The following is a 19,578-nucleotide window of genomic DNA, read 5'->3' as shown; positions in this document are numbered from 1 at the left end:
ATTGTCTTGATATTAAGATAAGTTTACCACCACAAACATGTGGTTCTCAGTGCTTTATGCTAATCCCTAGATATAAGTCAGACTTCATCATTTTTAGTGAATTTATGATGACAAGTTCTTTAATCTCCGGGGCTCAGTTTCTTTATTAAAGAATTTAGATTGCCATAGTTTCTGCCCTTTAGGAGCCTGACATGTGGTTAACATGCATAAAACAAACTAATGTGGCTGATTTAGTCAAACGTGTCATGCCCACAGTTTTAGTGTGAGCCGATGAATTTGATCACTGAAAGCAAATAGAGTTGACTCTTGAAGACACTCAGCCTGTAAGGGCTTTGAGTAGAAAGTTTCAAATGGCCAACTGCATTGTCCAATGGAGTTTTATCTGTAATTCTGTGTCTGCTTAATTGGTTTATTTTACAGTCAGATTTTTTTCTTCTTCTACTTCCTTTTGTATATAAGTGACTTTGTCCGAAACTTGGTAACATAGAGTGGCATAAATGGCATCGCTATGACCAAAAAGGAGACACAAATTTAAAATGTATGGTAGGTCAAGATGTCATTAAGGGATGGGTTTGAAAACTAAATAGTAGCATTCTTAAGGGAATGCCGGATGGTCATGCACTGCCCTGTCACAAAGGTATCTCATCATACCACAGCTTGGGGATGCTGAAAGAATGAAGACCGAGGGCAAAATCCCTGGCAAGGTACTCTGGAAAACAGCAGAGAAAGCTGGTGGTAGAAGGTGGCTAGACACTTGTGTTGTGTTTATAAAAAGATAAAGGGGGGGCGGGGGGAGGATATGTTCTATGGAGGTGTAGTCAGGTATGGGGGAAGGGGGTGGCTCAGCTGGCCCATGCAAAGGCATCCTTTCCCTGGAGAGAGGGTAGTAGAGGCAAAGAAAGGCTGAGAGAGGGGAAAGAGAGAGGAGGGGAGAGGGGAGGGAAGGGGAGGGGAGGGGAGAGGGGAGGGGACAGGGGAGGGGAGGGGAGAGGAAGGGAGAGGGGAGGGGAGAGGGGAGGGGAGGGGAGGGGAGAGGGGAGAGGGGAGGGGAGGGGAGAGGGGAGGGGAGGGGAGAGGGGAGAAGAGAAAAGTAGAGGAGGAGAGGCAGGCTATGAACAAGTAGGGGGGTGGAATGCAGAGAGATGGGGGAAGGGAAGCAGAGAAAGAGCAAGAGAGCAAGGAGGGGGCAAGCAGCCCCTTTTATAGTGAGTAGGACATACCTGGCTGTTGCCAGGTAACTGTGGGGCGGAGCATACCTGGCAGTTGCCAGGTAGCCGTGTGGGTGGAGCTTAGAATGCTAACAGCCTGGATTTTGCTTTTCTGTTGCCAGGGCTGCAAGTGCTGTCCTATTTGGAACATGACAGATTGTTACTTAGATATGGATATCCTCTTAATGTGCACGCAAGACTCCATAGCCCACTCCATAGCGAGCTTTGGGATGAGCAAACCTAGTTTCTATGGTTGGGGGGTTGGGGGAGAGTGCAGGAGAGAAAGAGGGTAGAGGAAAGTCCCAAGGGTGGTTTGGACCTGAGACTCTGCATTCCTCCAGCTGCAAGCACACAGCACACCAGAATGTGGAGCTTTGGAGAATTGTCTGCCGAGCGAGCTTCTGTGAAATAACCGCTCCAGCCACCGGTGCCTTATAGGTCTGCACCTGAAGCCACCATCTTTATCCTAGACTCTTAAAATCATCAAATGAAGCTCCTCAAGTGTATGTTGTCGACACACATACCGGGGTTTCCTTTATGTAGATTTTTATACCTGAATTTTTGTTTTAGCCTGTGATAGGATCATTCTATCCATTTTGTGTCATCTCTTACTTTGTATCACTCTCCTCATTCTTTGACTCCTAATTCTCCAGCAACTTCAGCAACTGGAATCTGACAATGTGCTGGTGAGATCAAAATGCAAGACCCTTGGCTGGAGAATCACAATTCTGCTATTAAATATTGGGAGCTGGATCTAATAAGAGATGGGCTGACTGTTCACTGATGGACAAACAGCATGTATGCTTGAGAACTTAGCTTTTATTTCTTTATTGCTTTGGAAAAACAAGACAGTGAATCAGCAGAGAACAAGGCAGTGATAACTGCCAGAGAGAGACCAGCTCAGGGCTATAATGAAACAGCGAGCTTCAACATTTGTGTTATAAATCCATCCCTACATCTTTGATGCTTTCCTACTCTTAAACTCTATAAGGAATGCGAGCATTGTTTAAAAATATTTTCTCTCTTGCTTTAGCCAACAGGTGTTTCCAAACCATATGGTTTTAACAGAAATATCAACACACCATGTCTGTCTGTCATTAACTGTATTTACGTAAAGCCTCATCTAGAGCAAAATAGAAAAAGGAATAATTACAAATATTAACTAGGTGAAAACATTTCCCAGGCCATTGTGCCTCTGGAAATGTTTTCCTCTTGTTAAGTAATAATCTATGCCATTGCAGCTGGACATTTAACAAATGACCATTGCTTTCTAAAGTAAAGGACCATACGCACAAATACAGGACATTATGTAAGTTTAAAGGTATCTTCCAGTGATAGTGAAGAAAATGTCTAGGAAATATTACATAGTACACATTTCTAGGACCCTAGGACTCATTGTCAGTCAACGGCACTGATAATTAAGATAGTGTGGGTTGTACGGGGCTTTTACATTCCTCATGGTGGGAACAGACCTCCTCTTTCTTTTCCAAGATTTATTCACACACCTGAACAAAGTACCTGTTCCAGCTGGGTAGGAAACAGTGTTTTCTTTCATCATATTTATCCTGAATATTTTAGAAATTGATTTAATTCCACAGACAACCCATTCCACCTGCTATTATTCACAATATGAAAACAAAGACTTTTCTGGAGAGCTCTGTGAAGGAAGATCATGTTTCCCCCTTAGATGTCCACAATTAATAGCTCATGGCTGTTTTCCTCTGACTTTCCTTCAGGGCAAAACAGTGCCGAATGGTGGTTCTTTTAGTGAGTTCAAGGCTATCCATGAACACCGAGATCTGTGGCACATTTTCTTACCGTGTGGCATAAGAAGGAGGAGTTGGGCTGAGTTATCAATAGAAATTTTTACTCTGAATTTGGTGTCAGCGAAGAGCCGAGATGGATAGGCTGTGGTGATGGCCCAGATCTTCCCAGAATTGGAATTAATGTCACTTGCATGGTACGATTCTCTTATCCTGAAAAGTATATTTAAAGGGGGGGAAAAAAAGCTTAGAAACTGATCTGCATCATTCTTTTGAAATGTCACCCACCATTAAGGAAGGCCAGCAGCATCGGAACAACACAAAAAACCAGGTGACAGCCTCCATTGTCTGCAACATGGGAACACTAACTGAGAACGCTTGGTGTACATTACAATCACCCCAAGAGCAAGGGTAGAGGCAGCTCGTAGGCTTCTGGGGATGCCCCATTATAAATAGTTAATACTCTGTTTCCCTGCATCAGGACAGGACTCACCCAGAGCCGCATCACTTGCTTCTCTGACTTTGCTCCTGATGTCTGGGTTTTCCCTCATGTTCCTCTAACACCCAATCTCCCCCAAATTGTAAACGCACCCTGGATATGAGTAAGTAAACTAATGCTTGAGATTCTGTCTAATTCAAAAACACCGCTCCTGTTTCTTTATTGTCTTTAAAGTTGTGAATTAAAAAAAAAATCGTATTATGAGGACACGTAGGAGTCAAGGAATTGCTAAAGAGTTAAACTTTGCTTTTTAATCCTCAGGCTTCTACTTTGGAATATTTGAGCCAGAGGCAGATTATCTGACTTGTCTCTTTGTGCATACAAAAGTTGCCATTATCACCTCCATGAAAGGATTTATGTGAAGGCTAAAAGAGAAAAGGCATAAAAAATTTACAGACTCTGAAGCCATGCAAAGTATTATCATCATTATATATTTTCATGGCTGGTTACTGTAGGCCCATGTTTTATGTCAATATAGAACATACTATAAAGACATTTACAAATACACAATGCTTCCCATGGTACAATAAAATCTTGTCCTTATCTTTTGTGATGGTTATAGCAACATCTAAACTCTTCTTAAACGGAAAATAGTTTAGTTCAATAGTAAGCTTTGGATGCTTTATGTAGTGGTTTATGTAAAATATCTTCCACAGTCTCACAAGGCCATGTGTTCGAACACTTGGTACCCAGATCATATCCCACTTTATGGTGGTAGAGAGACTTTTGGGATTTGGAGCCCATCTGGAAGATATGGACCAGTGTGGGGGCAGGTATGGAGGTGTGTAGCCTTGATCCACTTCCTGACCCCGCTCTGCTTCAGATATTAGCACACACATAACAAGATAGTGTTCAGTACAGGAGTGATTTCAGCTTCTAGCATTTGGGGAAATTAAATTTAAAGTGCAAACTCACGATTGATTCTTCCCTAACCCTTGCGGGGCATCCACTGGGAACCAGGACTTCTTTTGAGCATCATAGAATTTTATTGTGCTTTATAATCACATGCTGTTTCTTTTAAACATGAGACTTTAAAATTATGTCAAAACCATCAAATCAAGAAATTAGAAATATCAGTAATAAGAGCATAACTGAATACTAACAACATGTTTAACTGAACTTATTTAAATATCAGAAAAATAATTGCAAGGAGATATTTAAATTTATTTTATCATGGGTTGGGAGAATACCTTGTGAAATTTGGTATTCATATTTTAATTGATTTTCTTATTTACTTATTTAGGTTTGAATTGACGATTCCAAGCACTGAAAGAATCCTAACAGATCAGAGAATTAACAGATAACCATTATGTATGCATACGCTTACGAATGAGGCAATCTCTGGTTTCTTTTTACTAAACCAACCTTACCATTTGGTTGGTTGCTTTAGCTCTCTTAAGTATCTGAAAATAAATTATTTAGAAAAGGTGCTTTAAGAACTTGAACACAAATCACAAACCACTGACACAAGCCCTTAAGATGCTTTCCTGATGCCATTGCATCTGGATTCTATCCTCCAAGATTATAAAATTACAGAATAGAGAAAGAAAGCATTGCCAGAGTTTAAAAAGACCTCCTTTCAGTGGCGTATTAAGATGGCGACTCCTGACACTTCTCAGGGAGGAATTATTAAATTATAGCTTTGGAGACTTATTTTTACTATTAATTTAAATTTATGTGTGTATGTGCATTTGTATATATGGGTATGTGTGTGAGGGGAGGTGCAAACGGAAGCACAAGAGAGCATCGGATCATCTGGAGACAGAGTGACCGATGGTTGTGAACTACCAGCCATGGGTGATGGAAACCAAACTTGGGTTCTCTGCAAGAGCCGCAAGGGGTCTTCAGTCATTGTAGTTTAAGAATCTAAAGGACCTTTTCAGTTTCTTATTGTATAAATTAGCAAGAAATGAATGAAAATTTGAACATATGGATAGATTTGGGAATATTTTCTTTTGTATTTTCCTAGGTATATATTTTCACTTCTTCCAATGTGGTTTTCAGGGTTTTTGTTTGTTTGTTTGCTTGTTTGTTGCTGACTGATTGGTTAGCTCTGATTTTCACTATCTCTAATTCTATTTTTATTTTAGAATATGAATCTATATTATGAATAAATGAAGATGTTTTGAGAATGGAACTACCCTTTAAATTGATCAGTGACCCAGACCTTTCATCTACTTTCATCATTTAGTAGGAAGCCAAAGCCTTTAAATGAATGCACGTTTCTTATATTTAAGACAAAAAAGCTCAAGTGAAAAACCTCTAGAGGATGAAATGAATCAAATTTCCAAATAAAAGAAAAGTTTCCATTAGAGAAATGGTAATAACACCAGGAAAGTATTCACCCTCCTAGCCGGATATTAATTTTTAGATTAGCAAGGAGAGCAAGGTCATTGCAGGAACATTCTTAACAATGTTCTCAATTGGGAAGCAAGCATGTGTTTGTTCAACTTGGGATAAGAGGCAGCTGATGAGGAGGCCCTGACATGGCCGGAATGTTCCAGGTGGGAGGGGGAACCTAGGTCAATTTAGGCCTGAACCTCAAGGCTCACATGCTATGTAATTAATGAGTTACAAATACCGCAAAAACCAAACTACCAATGAACAAGGTCAGTTTTGACCAAGAAACTATCATCTTTTAATCAGATTTCAGTGGAAAGATACTTAAGAGCATAAAGAAGACAAATGAGCCAGCAAGGTGATCAATGATAGCTTGTGAATTCTTTTTTATTCTATTAACAAGCTCAGGCACTTGACATTTTGCATGTAGAACTAATCACTGAGTGGATTGCAAACTAGAGAAATTTAATCAAACACGGAAACTTCAATATTTATTAAAAGAGCGATACTCACTTTTTTACTTTGTTACAAAAGGAGGCCAGGTTCTTGTTACTCCCTTGGGGTACCTCAACTATTTCAATGGGACAACCAATCGGCTGGAAGTAAAAATTGCTAAATTAGTACAGCTCAATGCAGAGAAAAAGAGTAATAGGTTTGTGTAATTAGATTTTCTTCTAAAGATCAGTTTGCATTTAGTTTTAACTTTTTGATTTCTATTGAAGCAATGTTTGTATATAGAAAAATATATAGATTTTAAGTATATGATTTTAGTCTTCAGGAATGTATGCATCTGTCCTGTCAACAACCAGGGGAAATATTGAACAGTGCTGTTCCTTTAAAAGTTTCTCCACATCTCTGTTAGGTTAAGCCACCACCCTCTTTTGTACTGGTGTCTAGATTTCTATTATCATATTTTACTTACGTATATGCTTTCGGTTTTGGCTCCTGTTACTAAGTGATATTTCTTTTTAATATATCTTCATATCACAGTCCACTGTATAAAAGCACAGAGCATTGGCATTTATTGCACACCTATCCCATGATTCCATAGGCCATCTTACTCCTGACTGGCATTTGAATTATTGATAGCTTTTGGGAAGTATGAAGAAATCATTGTTTTATATCTAACTGCTTTGGTGGCTATATGTTTAATATTTTGGTAATATATTAAATAGACTTTCAGATCGAGGGTGCATATGTAACCACGTTTACCTCACTTTTGCCTTGTGTGTTTAGAAGCTCTATTGTCAAATATGCACACATGAACTTTATTCTCTCTTCCAGATTGACTCAATGTTACCGCATGACATCTTTACGTCTAGCAATCCTGTGTTTAATCAAGTTTTGCTGCTGTTGGGATCACAGCGATCTTCCATTTCAGGCTGAGAGTTAAATCCTTGGTTATTTTGTTTTCAACCTGGTCCTTTGTTTCTCTAATTAATATTTTTTCTGACAGTAATCATGCCTTCATGTCTTTAGTGTGTCCTTTCCTGTTTATTATTTGGACATATTACTATATTTATAGTTAACATATTTATAAAATAGTTTGGCTTTAGGTCATTGTGTCCCATTACTTCTGCCTCTCACTGTCTCTGCCTCTCATTGTCTCTAGTTCCCACCGCCTCTGGTTCCCACCATCTCTGGCTTTCACTGCCTATGGTTCCCACTGCCTCTGGTTCCCATTGTCTCTGATGTCATTGTCTCTGACTCCTAGCTCTCTGATGAGAAGTTTCAATTCTTCAGATGGTTGTCACACTGCCTGAAATCTTTCCAACTCCTCCTAATTCCTTTCTGACGTTCTGATTTTAGATACCTGAATATCATTGGCCTGTATTTGGAGGACTTTGCTTTGATTTGTAATTCTTTGCTTCTTTGAGTCTATAATTAGTTATTTTCAATTAAATTTGAGAACATTTTTCAACAATATCCCATGGGCCTCCAAATTAATAATCCCACACTTGGACAAGATGTAGTAAATCCCCTGAGATTTCTAAACCTACTCACAGCATAGCTTTCTCTTTGACAGGACAATGTCCAGCAAGTCCAAGCTGCTTTTGGAGTCTGTAGCTCACAGTCCAGCTTTGCTCACCAACTCAGGAGCTGTGCTGTTGTCTGGGCTCCATTGGACTGCACAGCTGCTGGGGGCTGCCCTTCAGGCATAAACAGGATGCTGGCAGCTCTTAGGGAATCTGTGTCTGGTGTTGTCTGGTGTCCAATGCTTGAATTCAGCTGGTTTATCTATCTTGTCTAATTTTAAGGCTATTTATAACAGTAGGGTGAATTTACTGATTATCATACTGTTGTGATATGAATTAGATATCCTTAAGATATGTTCAGTTTTGATTCAGATAATTTGAGGTCATTTGAGGTCATTGCTTATGCAATGACCTTCTTGCAGAGGTAGCTATTTGATTATGCACTTCCTTTAAAAGTATCTTTTATTTGCCAGATGTAATTGCCATTTCAAAGGTTTAATGGTGAATAATCTTACTCCTTTAGCTCTTTCTAAATTCTGGCTGGCTGGTTCAACTTAACTGTTCGGGCTAAAACTCCTTTCCAAGTTGCCCGATTGAAACTGGTTTCTCTTCCAATCTGAATTTCTCTGCTTGACCTTAAATCAACTCTGGTAATTATGTTCTAATCTTCTAGCTCCTTCTCATTCTCTGACCCGTTCTGTCTTCACCTGAGTCTAGCTTTGTCTCTGCAACCTGTCTGTAAAACTGTTCCAGTAAAACCTGCCTCTGAGCAACATGAATTGAACTGCTTCAAACTCTAGTGTATTGTAATTCCTCTTGACTCATTGACTCAACCCGACTCACTGACTGACGAGAAATCAGAGATCTGCTTGCCTGTCTCCTGAGAATTAAAGGCCGGTAACAAAATGCCTGGACCTAATCTTTCCTGAAGCTTGCTCTGTACCAGATTGGCCTTGAACTCAGAGATCTGCCTGCTTGCCTCTGTCTCTTGGGCTTAAAGGCACATCTGTATTCCAACCCGATCACCTAGAAGGCCCTTGGACATGATCCTTTGCTGGAGCAGCCATGTTACTGGATTAAAATTCCTCTACACTTCGCATCTTTTGATTTACTATGTTGATACTGGTTTTCATAAGATCAGTTAGTCAATTTCTGAATTCCAAAAATCTATCTTTACTTCCCAAAATATACTTTTATATCAAAGTATTTTTTAACAATTTGATAACCAGTTGTTCAATGAATAAAGAATCTTTGGGTTCCTCCTGTATACTGTAACTGCAGTGATCTCTCTCTCTCTCTCTCTCTCTCTCTCTCTCTCTCTCTCTCTCTCTCCCTCTCCCTCTCCCTCCCTCTCCCTCCCTCCCCCTCTCCCTCCCCCCCTCTTTCTTCTTCCTTTTGTGTGTGTGTGTGTGTGTGCAATCCAGAGACTGAAGTCAGGTATCTTATTCAATCAGTTCTTTACTTCCTTTATTAACAGTCATTCATTATACCTGGAACTCACGTATTTGGCCAGATTGAATGATTAGAAATCCAAAGACCTACTTGGCTCTGTCTCTCCAGTATTGTGATTGTTGACTCATGCCACAACACCTAGTTTTATTGTGGTTGCTGGGGATTTAAAATCCCCATGTTTACATGTCATCTCTCTAGCTTCCACCCACTTTTTTTTTTTCATTGTGATGTACTTCTGGCTAGAAGATTAGAACATATTACCAGAGTTGATTTAAGGTCAAGCAGAGAAATTAAGTCAGATTGGAAGAGAGGCCGGTTTCAATCAGGCAACTTGGAAAGGAGTCTGAGCCAGAACAGCTAAGTTGAACCAGCCAGCCAGAGCTCAGAAAGAGCAAAGGAGTAAGATCACTCCCCAGTAAACCTTTGAAATGGCCATTACATCTGGCAAATAAAAGATACTTTAATTTGAGTCTAGATGCTATAAGCATAAAAATAATCTTCAAATGGGATACAGGAAATTCTATGGCTACTCCCACGGCCATACAGTAACCAAAGAAAGAATTAGAGTCAGTTGAACTGTAATTACTTAATTTCTTACTTTTTGTCAGGCTCTTATGCATTATGCCTGACAATCAAATAATTTAGAAGCCTCTGTGTACAAGGGCACTTTACCCTGCTGCTAAAGATAATAAGATTTTAAATCATGATAGTGTGACTCAAATTATAGCTGTAATGGAATATATGTATGTTTTCATAACATGACAGGGATAGATAGATTCCACGAGCTAAACTTCCATTTATACTTTCATCTATCGAAATGTGTTCGTTTATAATATATCACACATATAAATATACAACACTAATATGTTAACGGGTTGTACTAATATATTAATAGATTTGATGATCTACATACTTGAAAATGATAGTTAAATGTACATTTACAATAGTTGTTAATTTAAGAACATGAAATTTGTGAAAACATAAAATGTTCTAACTAATACTACGAGACTTTCCTTCATGATATCATTTAACTTTATTACCAATTAATGCCATCCTCTACTGAGTGCTTGTTTCCGTATTTCTGTGCACTGCACATACCTCTGTGCTTTCCACTGACACGTTCTCCGATGTCCTGGGTAGAAAGGAGTCTTTAGAGAACTCCAGAGAAGGTTCTACAAGGTTCACATCTCCACTCCTTCTTTTCTCTCTATTCGGTATGGAGTCTATTGAGTAGGATGAATGATGATGGGGGAGATTGCCTTCATGTTCTCCACAGTAGTTATGATGTTTGGTTCCTGATTGTCCTTGTGGATTACACTCACCCTGGCCAGTGGATGATGGAGGTAGAGCATCGAATCTGGGATACTCGATGCCATGATATTTTCCACTGGGATTTCTCCAGGAAGCTCCCTCATGAATGAGCTGATGGGTTGGTAGTACAGCAGGATTAAAACCAATGGCTGATAGTTTTCCAAACCGAAGCTGGGAGGAGTCAGGGCTCTGAGAAGTGAATTCACTGAAGTATCTTGGGTGTGTTTCATATATGGATGGCCATTTTGAACCCAAGTTTGGTGCATCTGGCACAAAATACGTGTCTTCTTCCTTTTCACTCTCAGACAGTGGAGTCTTATTATTGATCTCTTCCACCAGCTGATCAAAACCCAACCTGACTTGACTGGAAGAAAGGTGCTGGTTTGTATGGTGAAATTGTTGGGTATCAGATCCATCTTCCTGTGGTTCAGTGCGATTTGGCTCTGTTTGCCAACTGTATGCCATTTTTGATTTTGTGTAACAGAGGATTTATTTGGCTCCAAATGTCTTCTTGATATTATAAAAGAAATTCTAAATTTTCCTAGAAAAAAAAAACAAAAGAAATATAACAAAAATTGGTCTTTAGTGACACAGGCAGTCTCAAGAAAAAACATGTTAAGGAAATAGGCAAGTGCTTGGGTTGCTCACTTGGCTGGTGAGTAGTAACTTAGTCCATCAGGGCTAAAGCACAGAGAATCTAAAGGAGAATACTGACTGGATGGATTCATACTATTCTTTTGATAGATAACAAGTCTTCCTCACATCTTTTTTTATCTCTATTATTTTGTGTATGTGCACCCTTGTGTCCCTGGTGTTTAGGTCATAACAAGAGGACAAAAGGTCCCCCAGAACTGGAGCTCCAGACAGCTGCAAGCCACCATACAGGTGCTAGGAACTCAACCACAGTCTTGTAGGAGAGCAGCCATGCTCCTAACCACTGAGCAATCCCTCCAACCCAAGGGTCCCTTTAATCCATACAGAACCCATCTGCTCTTGAACTGACTGTTCTTCTGAGGTCAGTGTTTCCTTAGCCTCTCAACCTGTGTGTACTCGCATGCGCATGCCTAGTAGTAGCTTAACAGTCTTCTCCTTATTAACCCAGTCATGTGCACAGTCTCAATTGTTTCCCTCCTTCAGTAGTTAGACTTTCCCTCCAAAACTCCTTAAGAATAAGTAATTGCAAATTCGTTTATCCCCTTCTCTAGAACTACTTTCATTAAACACTTTGATGAGTGTGAGGAAGGGGTGTGGCAGCAGTCCCAAGATGGCGCCTGGGACTGCAGCCAAGTCTCATGACTTGCACCTGACTTCCTCAAACACCCTGATTAAGCCACGTCCACTGGGTAAACTGCGCAGGTGCACCATGATGCAAGATCGGACTATGACAAGTGATAATTCTGGCCAATGGACTGCTGTTACGTGGACTGGGCTGATGGGGTTATAAAAGGGATTGCGATTGCGATTGCAGGGGAGAGAGATTTTCCTGCATGCATGTTGAAAGGTTCCTGAATAAACTTCTTTGAGAAGAATGCTGTGTCATCGCTCCTTTCTGCTGGTCTGAACAGGAGGCAACAGATGAGTTTCATGCCATTAAATTCTCTCCATTTTGAAAACACTTTGGTCCATTGCAAAGTTTGCTAGGTATTCTCCATTCCTTCGTTCCTGTGTCTTGCTCATCCTTTTGCTCCTTCCTGGTAGTGAAAGACTCCGAAAGGAGCCCCTCACTCAGGCCTCGGGACAATAGCGGACACCCAAGAACTCACGATAGATCGAGCTTGTTGCAAATCACATGAGGCTTTATTGGGGAAAGCCAGAGCTCTGGGGACAACTCAGATCCCACGCAGGGGTAGAGGAGTCAACCTTGAGGGGAAAGAGGTCCCAGTTTTTATAGGCCCTCAGGGGGGAAAGGAAAAGGGGGAGAGTAGGGGATTTCCAGATCTAAACAATGTCTATTCTCAAGAAATGGGTATGGGAGGGGTACAAGGAAAGAGTCTGGTGCAGGTGTAGCAACTCAGGATTGGCCGGGCTGTGGTTGCTGGGGAGATTTTCTGACTCTTTCTCAGCAACTAATATCACAAACACCTGGCAATGGGCTTCATCAATGGGCACACACATGGGTCAAGGAACAGTCAAAACATTGGCAGACACACGGGTTCAAGGAGTAGCCAGAGCATTGTGCACCTCTATTTTTCTAAATCAGTGAAACTAGTTCTGCCAACAGTGACATCTATCTTGCCAATTTCAGGGCTCCTGTGTCCTTTTACATTCTGTCAGGATCTTTCATTAGCCACACTCAGAATCCTTTCTGTTATTTCTCAAGCACCCCTTTACAAATTCACTGTTTTCTTCTTGGTCCTTTCAGGAGTTCATTTTCTCCTGTGTTATTCTCTTGTGTAGGCTATTCATTTCTTCCATGGTCTAGAGATTGACTTTAGGTAGTTTTGTATGTGGGTATCTGGGTGTGGGTATGTGTGAGGATACCTGTGGAGATCAGAAGAGTGCTTCATATACCCTGAAGTTGAAGTTACAGGCAGGTGTGGGCCACCTGTTTGTGGGCACTCAGGACTGAACTTAGGCCTTTGCAAGAACAGCAAGCATGCTCAGACACAGATCCATCTCTGCAGCCCTGCTCTGTGGTTCAAATTATCACCTGCTTTCCATGATGTCACCGAGGATCACTTAACCTACTTAGTGTTTCCATTCATTCTGTTTTTATTGTGACATTCATATAAAGTTCAAAACCACTTATGATACTTGGTAAAATTAAAAGTCAGGATAATTAATTTGCATGCTTTTGGCAAATTGTTATTCACATCTATCTGAATGCCTAAATAGGCTGTGTAAAATGACCCTTCAAAATACACTGGAAATTTTTCAGCTAAATTCTCTAAGCTACTCCATAGCAATATTTAGTTAAGATGACAGTAATGACTTTTCTTTTGTGCTAGTTTGGTATTTTGTTACATTTTCATTATAAAATGAATGAGTTTAGCTGCTTGTTAAATCTCAATTACTGAAGATTCAACTTATATTCCATTGTTCTTTATGCACTAAATGGCATCATCCACCCAGCCCTTAAGCCAGACACCAAGGTTTCATCTTCCAATCTTCTCTCTCCTTTATTCTCCCATGTCCTAAGATCCACCAGCTGGTTTCTCATAGGAACACATCTCGAGTCTAGCTCCCTGTCTCCTGTATGCCACTGTCCACTCCCAATTTAAAGCCATCAGCCTTCCCCTGAAATATATTACCCTCAAACCGCCTCTGCATTCTCTGCAACCCATTTTGGACCTCATTTTCCTTCACAGTTTAAGGTTTTATTTCAGACACTAACAGCATATTCCCATGGTTACAGGATTTTCAGTGATTTTCCACACGATTGTTAAGATCCTGCATGGCCTGGCTCTGGGCTCCCTCTTAGCTCACATTATGTCACTCAGTTGCCTTCTGTGTGGCGCATCACATGGTGGCTCCAGAACTGTGGGCAGGATGGGTCTCCTCGCTCCTGATGGTATTTCCCTGGGTTTGGCTGGATGCTCTCACCTTCTAACTGCATTATTCCTTCACACTACAATCATCAATCAGGGCTTAGGCAAACTTTCTGTCTGTCTGTCTGTCTGTCTGTCTGTCTGTCTGTCTGTCTGCATCTCTCATCTCACTCTCTAAGCAGGTCTAGCTCTGGACCACATGGATGGCCCAGGATGACCTCACAGAGGTTTTTGTTTGTTTGTTTTTGTTTTATCCCCCTCTTCTCATCCAGGTTTATAGACACGAGCCACCAATGTCCATGCTATCTATTTATTTATTTTAACAGAGAAAAGACAATGCTCCTGACTAGCTTAGGCTACACAGCATCACCCACATTTTTCTCTTCCCGTGGCACTGACTACACTGCCATCCCACGTGACACTTCCCTGTTCTCTCCTCCCATCAGCTCTTTTGCTTTCCTTATTGCTCAGTACCTACAACGCTGCTCCCTTCACCTACCGCAATGCTCATTTGTATTGGCGACACAAATGAGCCTGCGAATTAAACAATAGAAAGCCAAGGAAGGAGAGATGGCCATGAGATGGGCTTGGGAATCATCCCTTCTCACCCGAGTAAATGTGGGGTGGTCATTACGGTTAGTGCCTGGACCTCCCCAATCTTATCAATTGATGGAAGGTTTTCTGGCCATGCTTTGAAAGATTACCTTGGTTGTGCTAATTGATGAGGACCTCCCGCCTACCGTGGGTGGCTCCATTCCATAAATGGATTATTATTGAACTTTGGAGAATTGGAGAAAAGGATCCAAGAAGCAGAATCCATTTATGTATCCTTCCATTGTTGCTTGTGGAAGGGGTGTGGCCGAGTTGCCTCAGCTCCCAATCATGATGGACTCTGCTTTGAACTGTGAGCTAAAACCAATGCTTTATTCCTAAATGGCCATCTGTGAGACTTAACACAGCAACTGGAAAAAAATGAGACTTTATTAAAAACAGAAAAAAAATATTTTAAAAGGATGATAATGGTGCTGATCAACTGTCAGACTCATTTCTCCATTACTCATTTCTATAATGAGAATTTGCTTTCACTGTTTTACATTAAAAATATTGAAAAATCATTTAATTAATGAATTATTTTTATATTGCTCCACACACTCAGATAAGAGATTGATTGAGAGCTTTAGAAGGATTTTCAAGAGATTTTTGAAAGGTATATGGAATGAGGTATTAAAGGGAAAATTAAACAAAGTTTGGTGTAGGGTCTGGAGAGATGGCTCAGAAGTCCAGAGCACTGGTTGCTCCTGTAGAGGGCCAAGGCTCAGTTCTAGAAACAGATATAGTAGCTCACAACTGTCTGTAATTCTAGTAATGGGGTGTCTAGCGCCCTCTCCTGGCCTCCAAAGACTCTGAATGCACATGGTGCACAGACATGCATGCAGGCAAACACTCATACCCCAAAAATTAATAAAATGTCTAGTAGTTTTTATTTTATATATATGTATATAATATGTATATATATATATATATATATATATATATATATACATAAATCATATTAAAATGTTATTTAAAATTTCCTCTAATAACATTTTTGATGTAGATATATATTCCCTTTCAAGAAGTGACATTAAAAAATTCCTTAGCCGGGCGTGGTGGCACACGCCTTTTATTCCAGCACTTAGGAGGCAGAGGCAGGCGGATTTCTGAGTTCGAGGCCAGCCTGGTCTCCAAAGTGAGTTCCAGGACAGCCAGGGCTACACAGAGAAACCCTGTCTCGAAAACCAAAAAAAAAAAAAAAAAAAAAAAAAAAAAAAAAAAAAAAAAAAAAAAAAAAAAAAATTCCTTGTTCTGGTTACAACTGTGATTTGTTTCAGTACTTTTTGATTTATCTGTCGCAAAAGGCAGAATTTTACAGCAGATGTATCTTTGACTTCAACAGCCTGACCCAGAGGTCTTCCTCAGCTGACAACCCTACTCATTTGTATCCTATGAGGAGAACTGTGGTCATGGTTACTCCTTACAACACTGTTCACCTCGCACTGCCAGAGGTCAGATTTATGGAGAGCTAATTAATTACCTGGCCTCAGCGACAAATCGGGGGCCAAATAAAGCAGTATTCAAAAAATAGCCCCTGGCTGCTGCCTCTATCTTCCTCCGTGTCTAAGAGGGCGCCAGCCACAGTTAAGTAAACCTAGCATTTAGAATCGGAACACAGATGATATTTTCTCAAAAGTACACAGAATAAAATGGACCTCTCTAAAAACGTCAGTCCTTGGCCCGAAAAGCTCCCGGTGTATTTGTTTCTTAACTCTGAAAATTTTAAAAGACAGGACAGAAACTAAATAGTGGGATTAAATAAAAGTGATTTTGGATTTATGTGAACTACAAACAGAAAATTGCACCACATTTTTAGAATGCTAATAAGCAGAAGATAAAGCAGATAAGGATTTTACTAGCACAGGGCACATGGAAGGCACTTACACTAATCCTTCTGTATTTTCCGAACGATGCAGAAAATGTACCCATCACAGATAACACGGCTTCTGGAAAGACCTGGGGATGGGAGATTGATTTGTAATTCCGAAGCCTTTTATCTGCTGCACTGAGTTTGTGTAGGCGTCACCCGATGCAATCGAAACATTCTGACTTTAACCTTCTAGACTCTCATCGTCTTCATTGCAATCTGGGGTATATTATCTATGTTTGTTGTAGACTATATAGTTACACCATTCTTAATATTTACATAATATGTGTTCTTCACTTCATCTTACCCTTAGATTTTTTACTAGAAAAGGATAATATGCTAAGTTTTGCAAGATCTCCTGGGGTTTTCACTCAACTGCAGGCAAAAGGGAGTGGGGGAAAGTTTTCTTCATTATTTTCACAAATTGCACATTTTCTGGGTCATGGTTGGTCCTACAGAGACCTCCCTTCACTTAGACTCCTTCAAGCTTCTTTGTCTGACTTACAGCTGTTACTATTTTTAAAAGATACTCTCTTGACTCAAACAAATCAATTCATCTCTTCACACACATACTTTCCAACTTTTACATTTACTTATTCAGGATCAGTTTTCAAGCATTTTAGGTCAAATAATACACACAAAAGGGTATTTAAAAAAAAAGATAATGTGAACTGCCTTCCAGGAGTGCACAGCTCAAATTTATAATGATGCTTAGTATGCTAGGGTTAGGAGTAGATAAATGGGAGGGGAGGTAGAGATAATACTGGACAGCTTATTTGTCCTAAAACAGTAAAATTTAGGAGCACATTCAAGCTTATTTATTAGTTGTGTTATTGTTTATCAGGTTTAACACTTCAGAAAGAATCTAGCCCATGCCATGGAAAATTGGCTTCAATAACTTATTTGTGCATACTATTGGGACAGTAATTAATTCTATTTCTTGGGTATGTCTTATCATTGAACTGGCAATATAAAGATAGCCTTCAGCTCTTGTGTACAGGCTCTGAGAGATGATCTACCAGTATGCCTTTTTTTTTAGGCCAGCCGGGAGCCAGGGAGCATATCTGTATCCTGAGAGCTCTAGAGACAGGCCTGTTGCAACTGCTTAGTGCTTACACATAACCGGATAGAACCAGCAATACTTTACCTATTGTCAGACAAGCCTGTCCTAGAGAGAATCTCAGGACAAGGAGAGTTTGAAGCAGTTGAGGTAACTGTTTCCATATGGACAACAAGCAGGCATAGCCCTCCCCTCATACTTGTGTTATCAAATCTGCTTGCAATAGATGAGGGAACTTGAGAATTTATTTTCAACAACTTGCTTGATGTCCAGAGATTTCTTTTACACAAAAACTGTTTGTGTAAGCAAGAGGGTTAGTCAAAGAAGACACAACCTGCATAGCCTCAACAGCACAGAGTTCTAGACAGGACTGGGACATATTGCAAACTGTTGTTTTCCAATCAGAGGGTATTGATTTTGCAAAGCCACAAGGAAAACTGTGGCGGAGGACACACAGGAGCTGATGAGACAGAGGAGGTGCAAAGCTCAGAAGGAGAAAGCTGAAGCAAATGAAGGAGCAAACAATATGTCAACAGCAAGCTGCCCTTGGTGCTGAGTTATTGAGTAAAAACCACCTACACAGTTTCAAACACCCTAGGAGAGTTAGTGTCTTCAGATGTTGACAGCAATACAATGTGCAAGAAAATGGAGATCTGAGATATGATATATTTAAGGGAAGAAAATTGACCTAGAACCTAAAAGGATAATTAAAACTTCCCACCTTGTCATGGCTAGGGAAGACATGTTATTTATAAACTCCTGGGGAATGACTTTTGGGCAATCAAAATGACTGATACATCAATGTAAGTACAGCTAGGAAGATGCAAGCTCCTCTTCTGTTAGCAATAGCAGTTGTATAGATTTTGAAGCTACACAAATAGAGGGTTTGTATTGTCTCATGTTTTGGCAAATGTGAGAATAAGGCCTGTATCTGGTAATGGTCTTCCCTCAGGGAAAAGCCCTAGAGCAAAAGAGGATAAGAAAAGGTGTGTGTGTGTGTGTGTGTGTGTGTGTGTGTGTGTGTGTGTGTGTGCAAGTGTGCACATGTATGTGTGTCCCTTCACATAAATCCACCAGGGGCCAAGATAATAACAGTTAATCTTCACTTTCTGAAGTCCCCACTTTCACCACCACAGTCATATCAACTTTATACCCATACAATAAATAACTCACAGTAGGAAATACATTTTAATAGATGAACTCTGAGGTCGTATCAGACACAAAACACACATGCAAATCACAGCCATGACCACTAAATACATTCATGTGTTTCTAGACAACTTAGATGCTTAGATATTTTAACTGTGCTTCCATACGGCTGCCCTCTCTGACACTGTTGATGCAACTGAGATTCATTTAGTGGGGGAAATAGAGACTTTACCATTTTGAAGCCTTTAATAATCGTGAATGATCCTATTTGTTGTTGTTATCCTCAGCTTATTATTTTATGTGATATCAGATAAAACTGCCAAATGGTCTTAGAATCCCTCATATCCATGACAGTTAATATTCTCTGAAGTGAAAAATTAGACCTGAACTTATCATGGTGAATTTATGCAGTGAACAAGTCCCTATGCTTTATCTCCCTGCCTACGCATTCAGAGTCACAGTTTTCCCTTAAATAGGACATAAAACGCACTACAAATAGGACACATATCAGTAGCAATGAGAATTGTTAATATCTAGAAGGCAGGGCTGGGGGCCATGAGACGGTTCAGCAGTTGCTGCCAAGGCTGAGGGCCTGAGTTCAATCCCTGTGACTTACAGGGTAGAAAGAGAGAACAGACTAGCACAAGTTGTCCTCTGACTTCCACACACTTGCTGTGGTGTGCATGCACGCATTCATGTGTATACACATATACATGATCAACAAATAAATGCAATTAAAATATTATTTTCAAAAAGAGCAAAATCCATATCACTTGGGAGATAAGCTGATATCAGGGTAAATGTTGCAAGAAGTAAGCTGGGATATACCATAATTCTGTGAGTGAAGAATGTAATGAAGGATTAAAGGGTG

At 40.2% G+C, this 19,578-nt stretch overlaps 1 protein-coding gene across 1 annotated transcript in view; it reads right to left on the bottom strand.

The window, feature by feature from the left end:
- The window catches only part of Pik3c2g (phosphatidylinositol-4-phosphate 3-kinase catalytic subunit type 2 gamma), a gene marked incomplete in the record, with an annotated part of 355,213 nt that extends 336,383 nt beyond the window's left edge, over positions 1-18,830 (bottom strand). Inside the window, 6 exon segments of the mRNA NM_207683.3 lie at positions 3,027-3,184; positions 6,324-6,406; positions 10,337-11,090; positions 14,742-14,999; positions 16,516-16,587; positions 18,819-18,830. Coding sequence (NP_997566.2) covers positions 3,027-3,184; positions 6,324-6,406; positions 10,337-11,014 — 919 coding nt within the window.
- Positions 18,831-19,578: the final 748 nt, after the last annotated feature.

This window comes from Mus musculus, chromosome 6, assembly GCF_000001635.26.
Source record: "Mus musculus strain C57BL/6J chromosome 6, GRCm38.p6 C57BL/6J".
NCBI classification, from domain to species: domain Eukaryota; kingdom Metazoa; phylum Chordata; class Mammalia; order Rodentia; family Muridae; genus Mus; species Mus musculus.
Note: the sequence above shows the minus strand (reverse complement) of the source record. Positions and strands in the feature narration are given on the sequence as shown.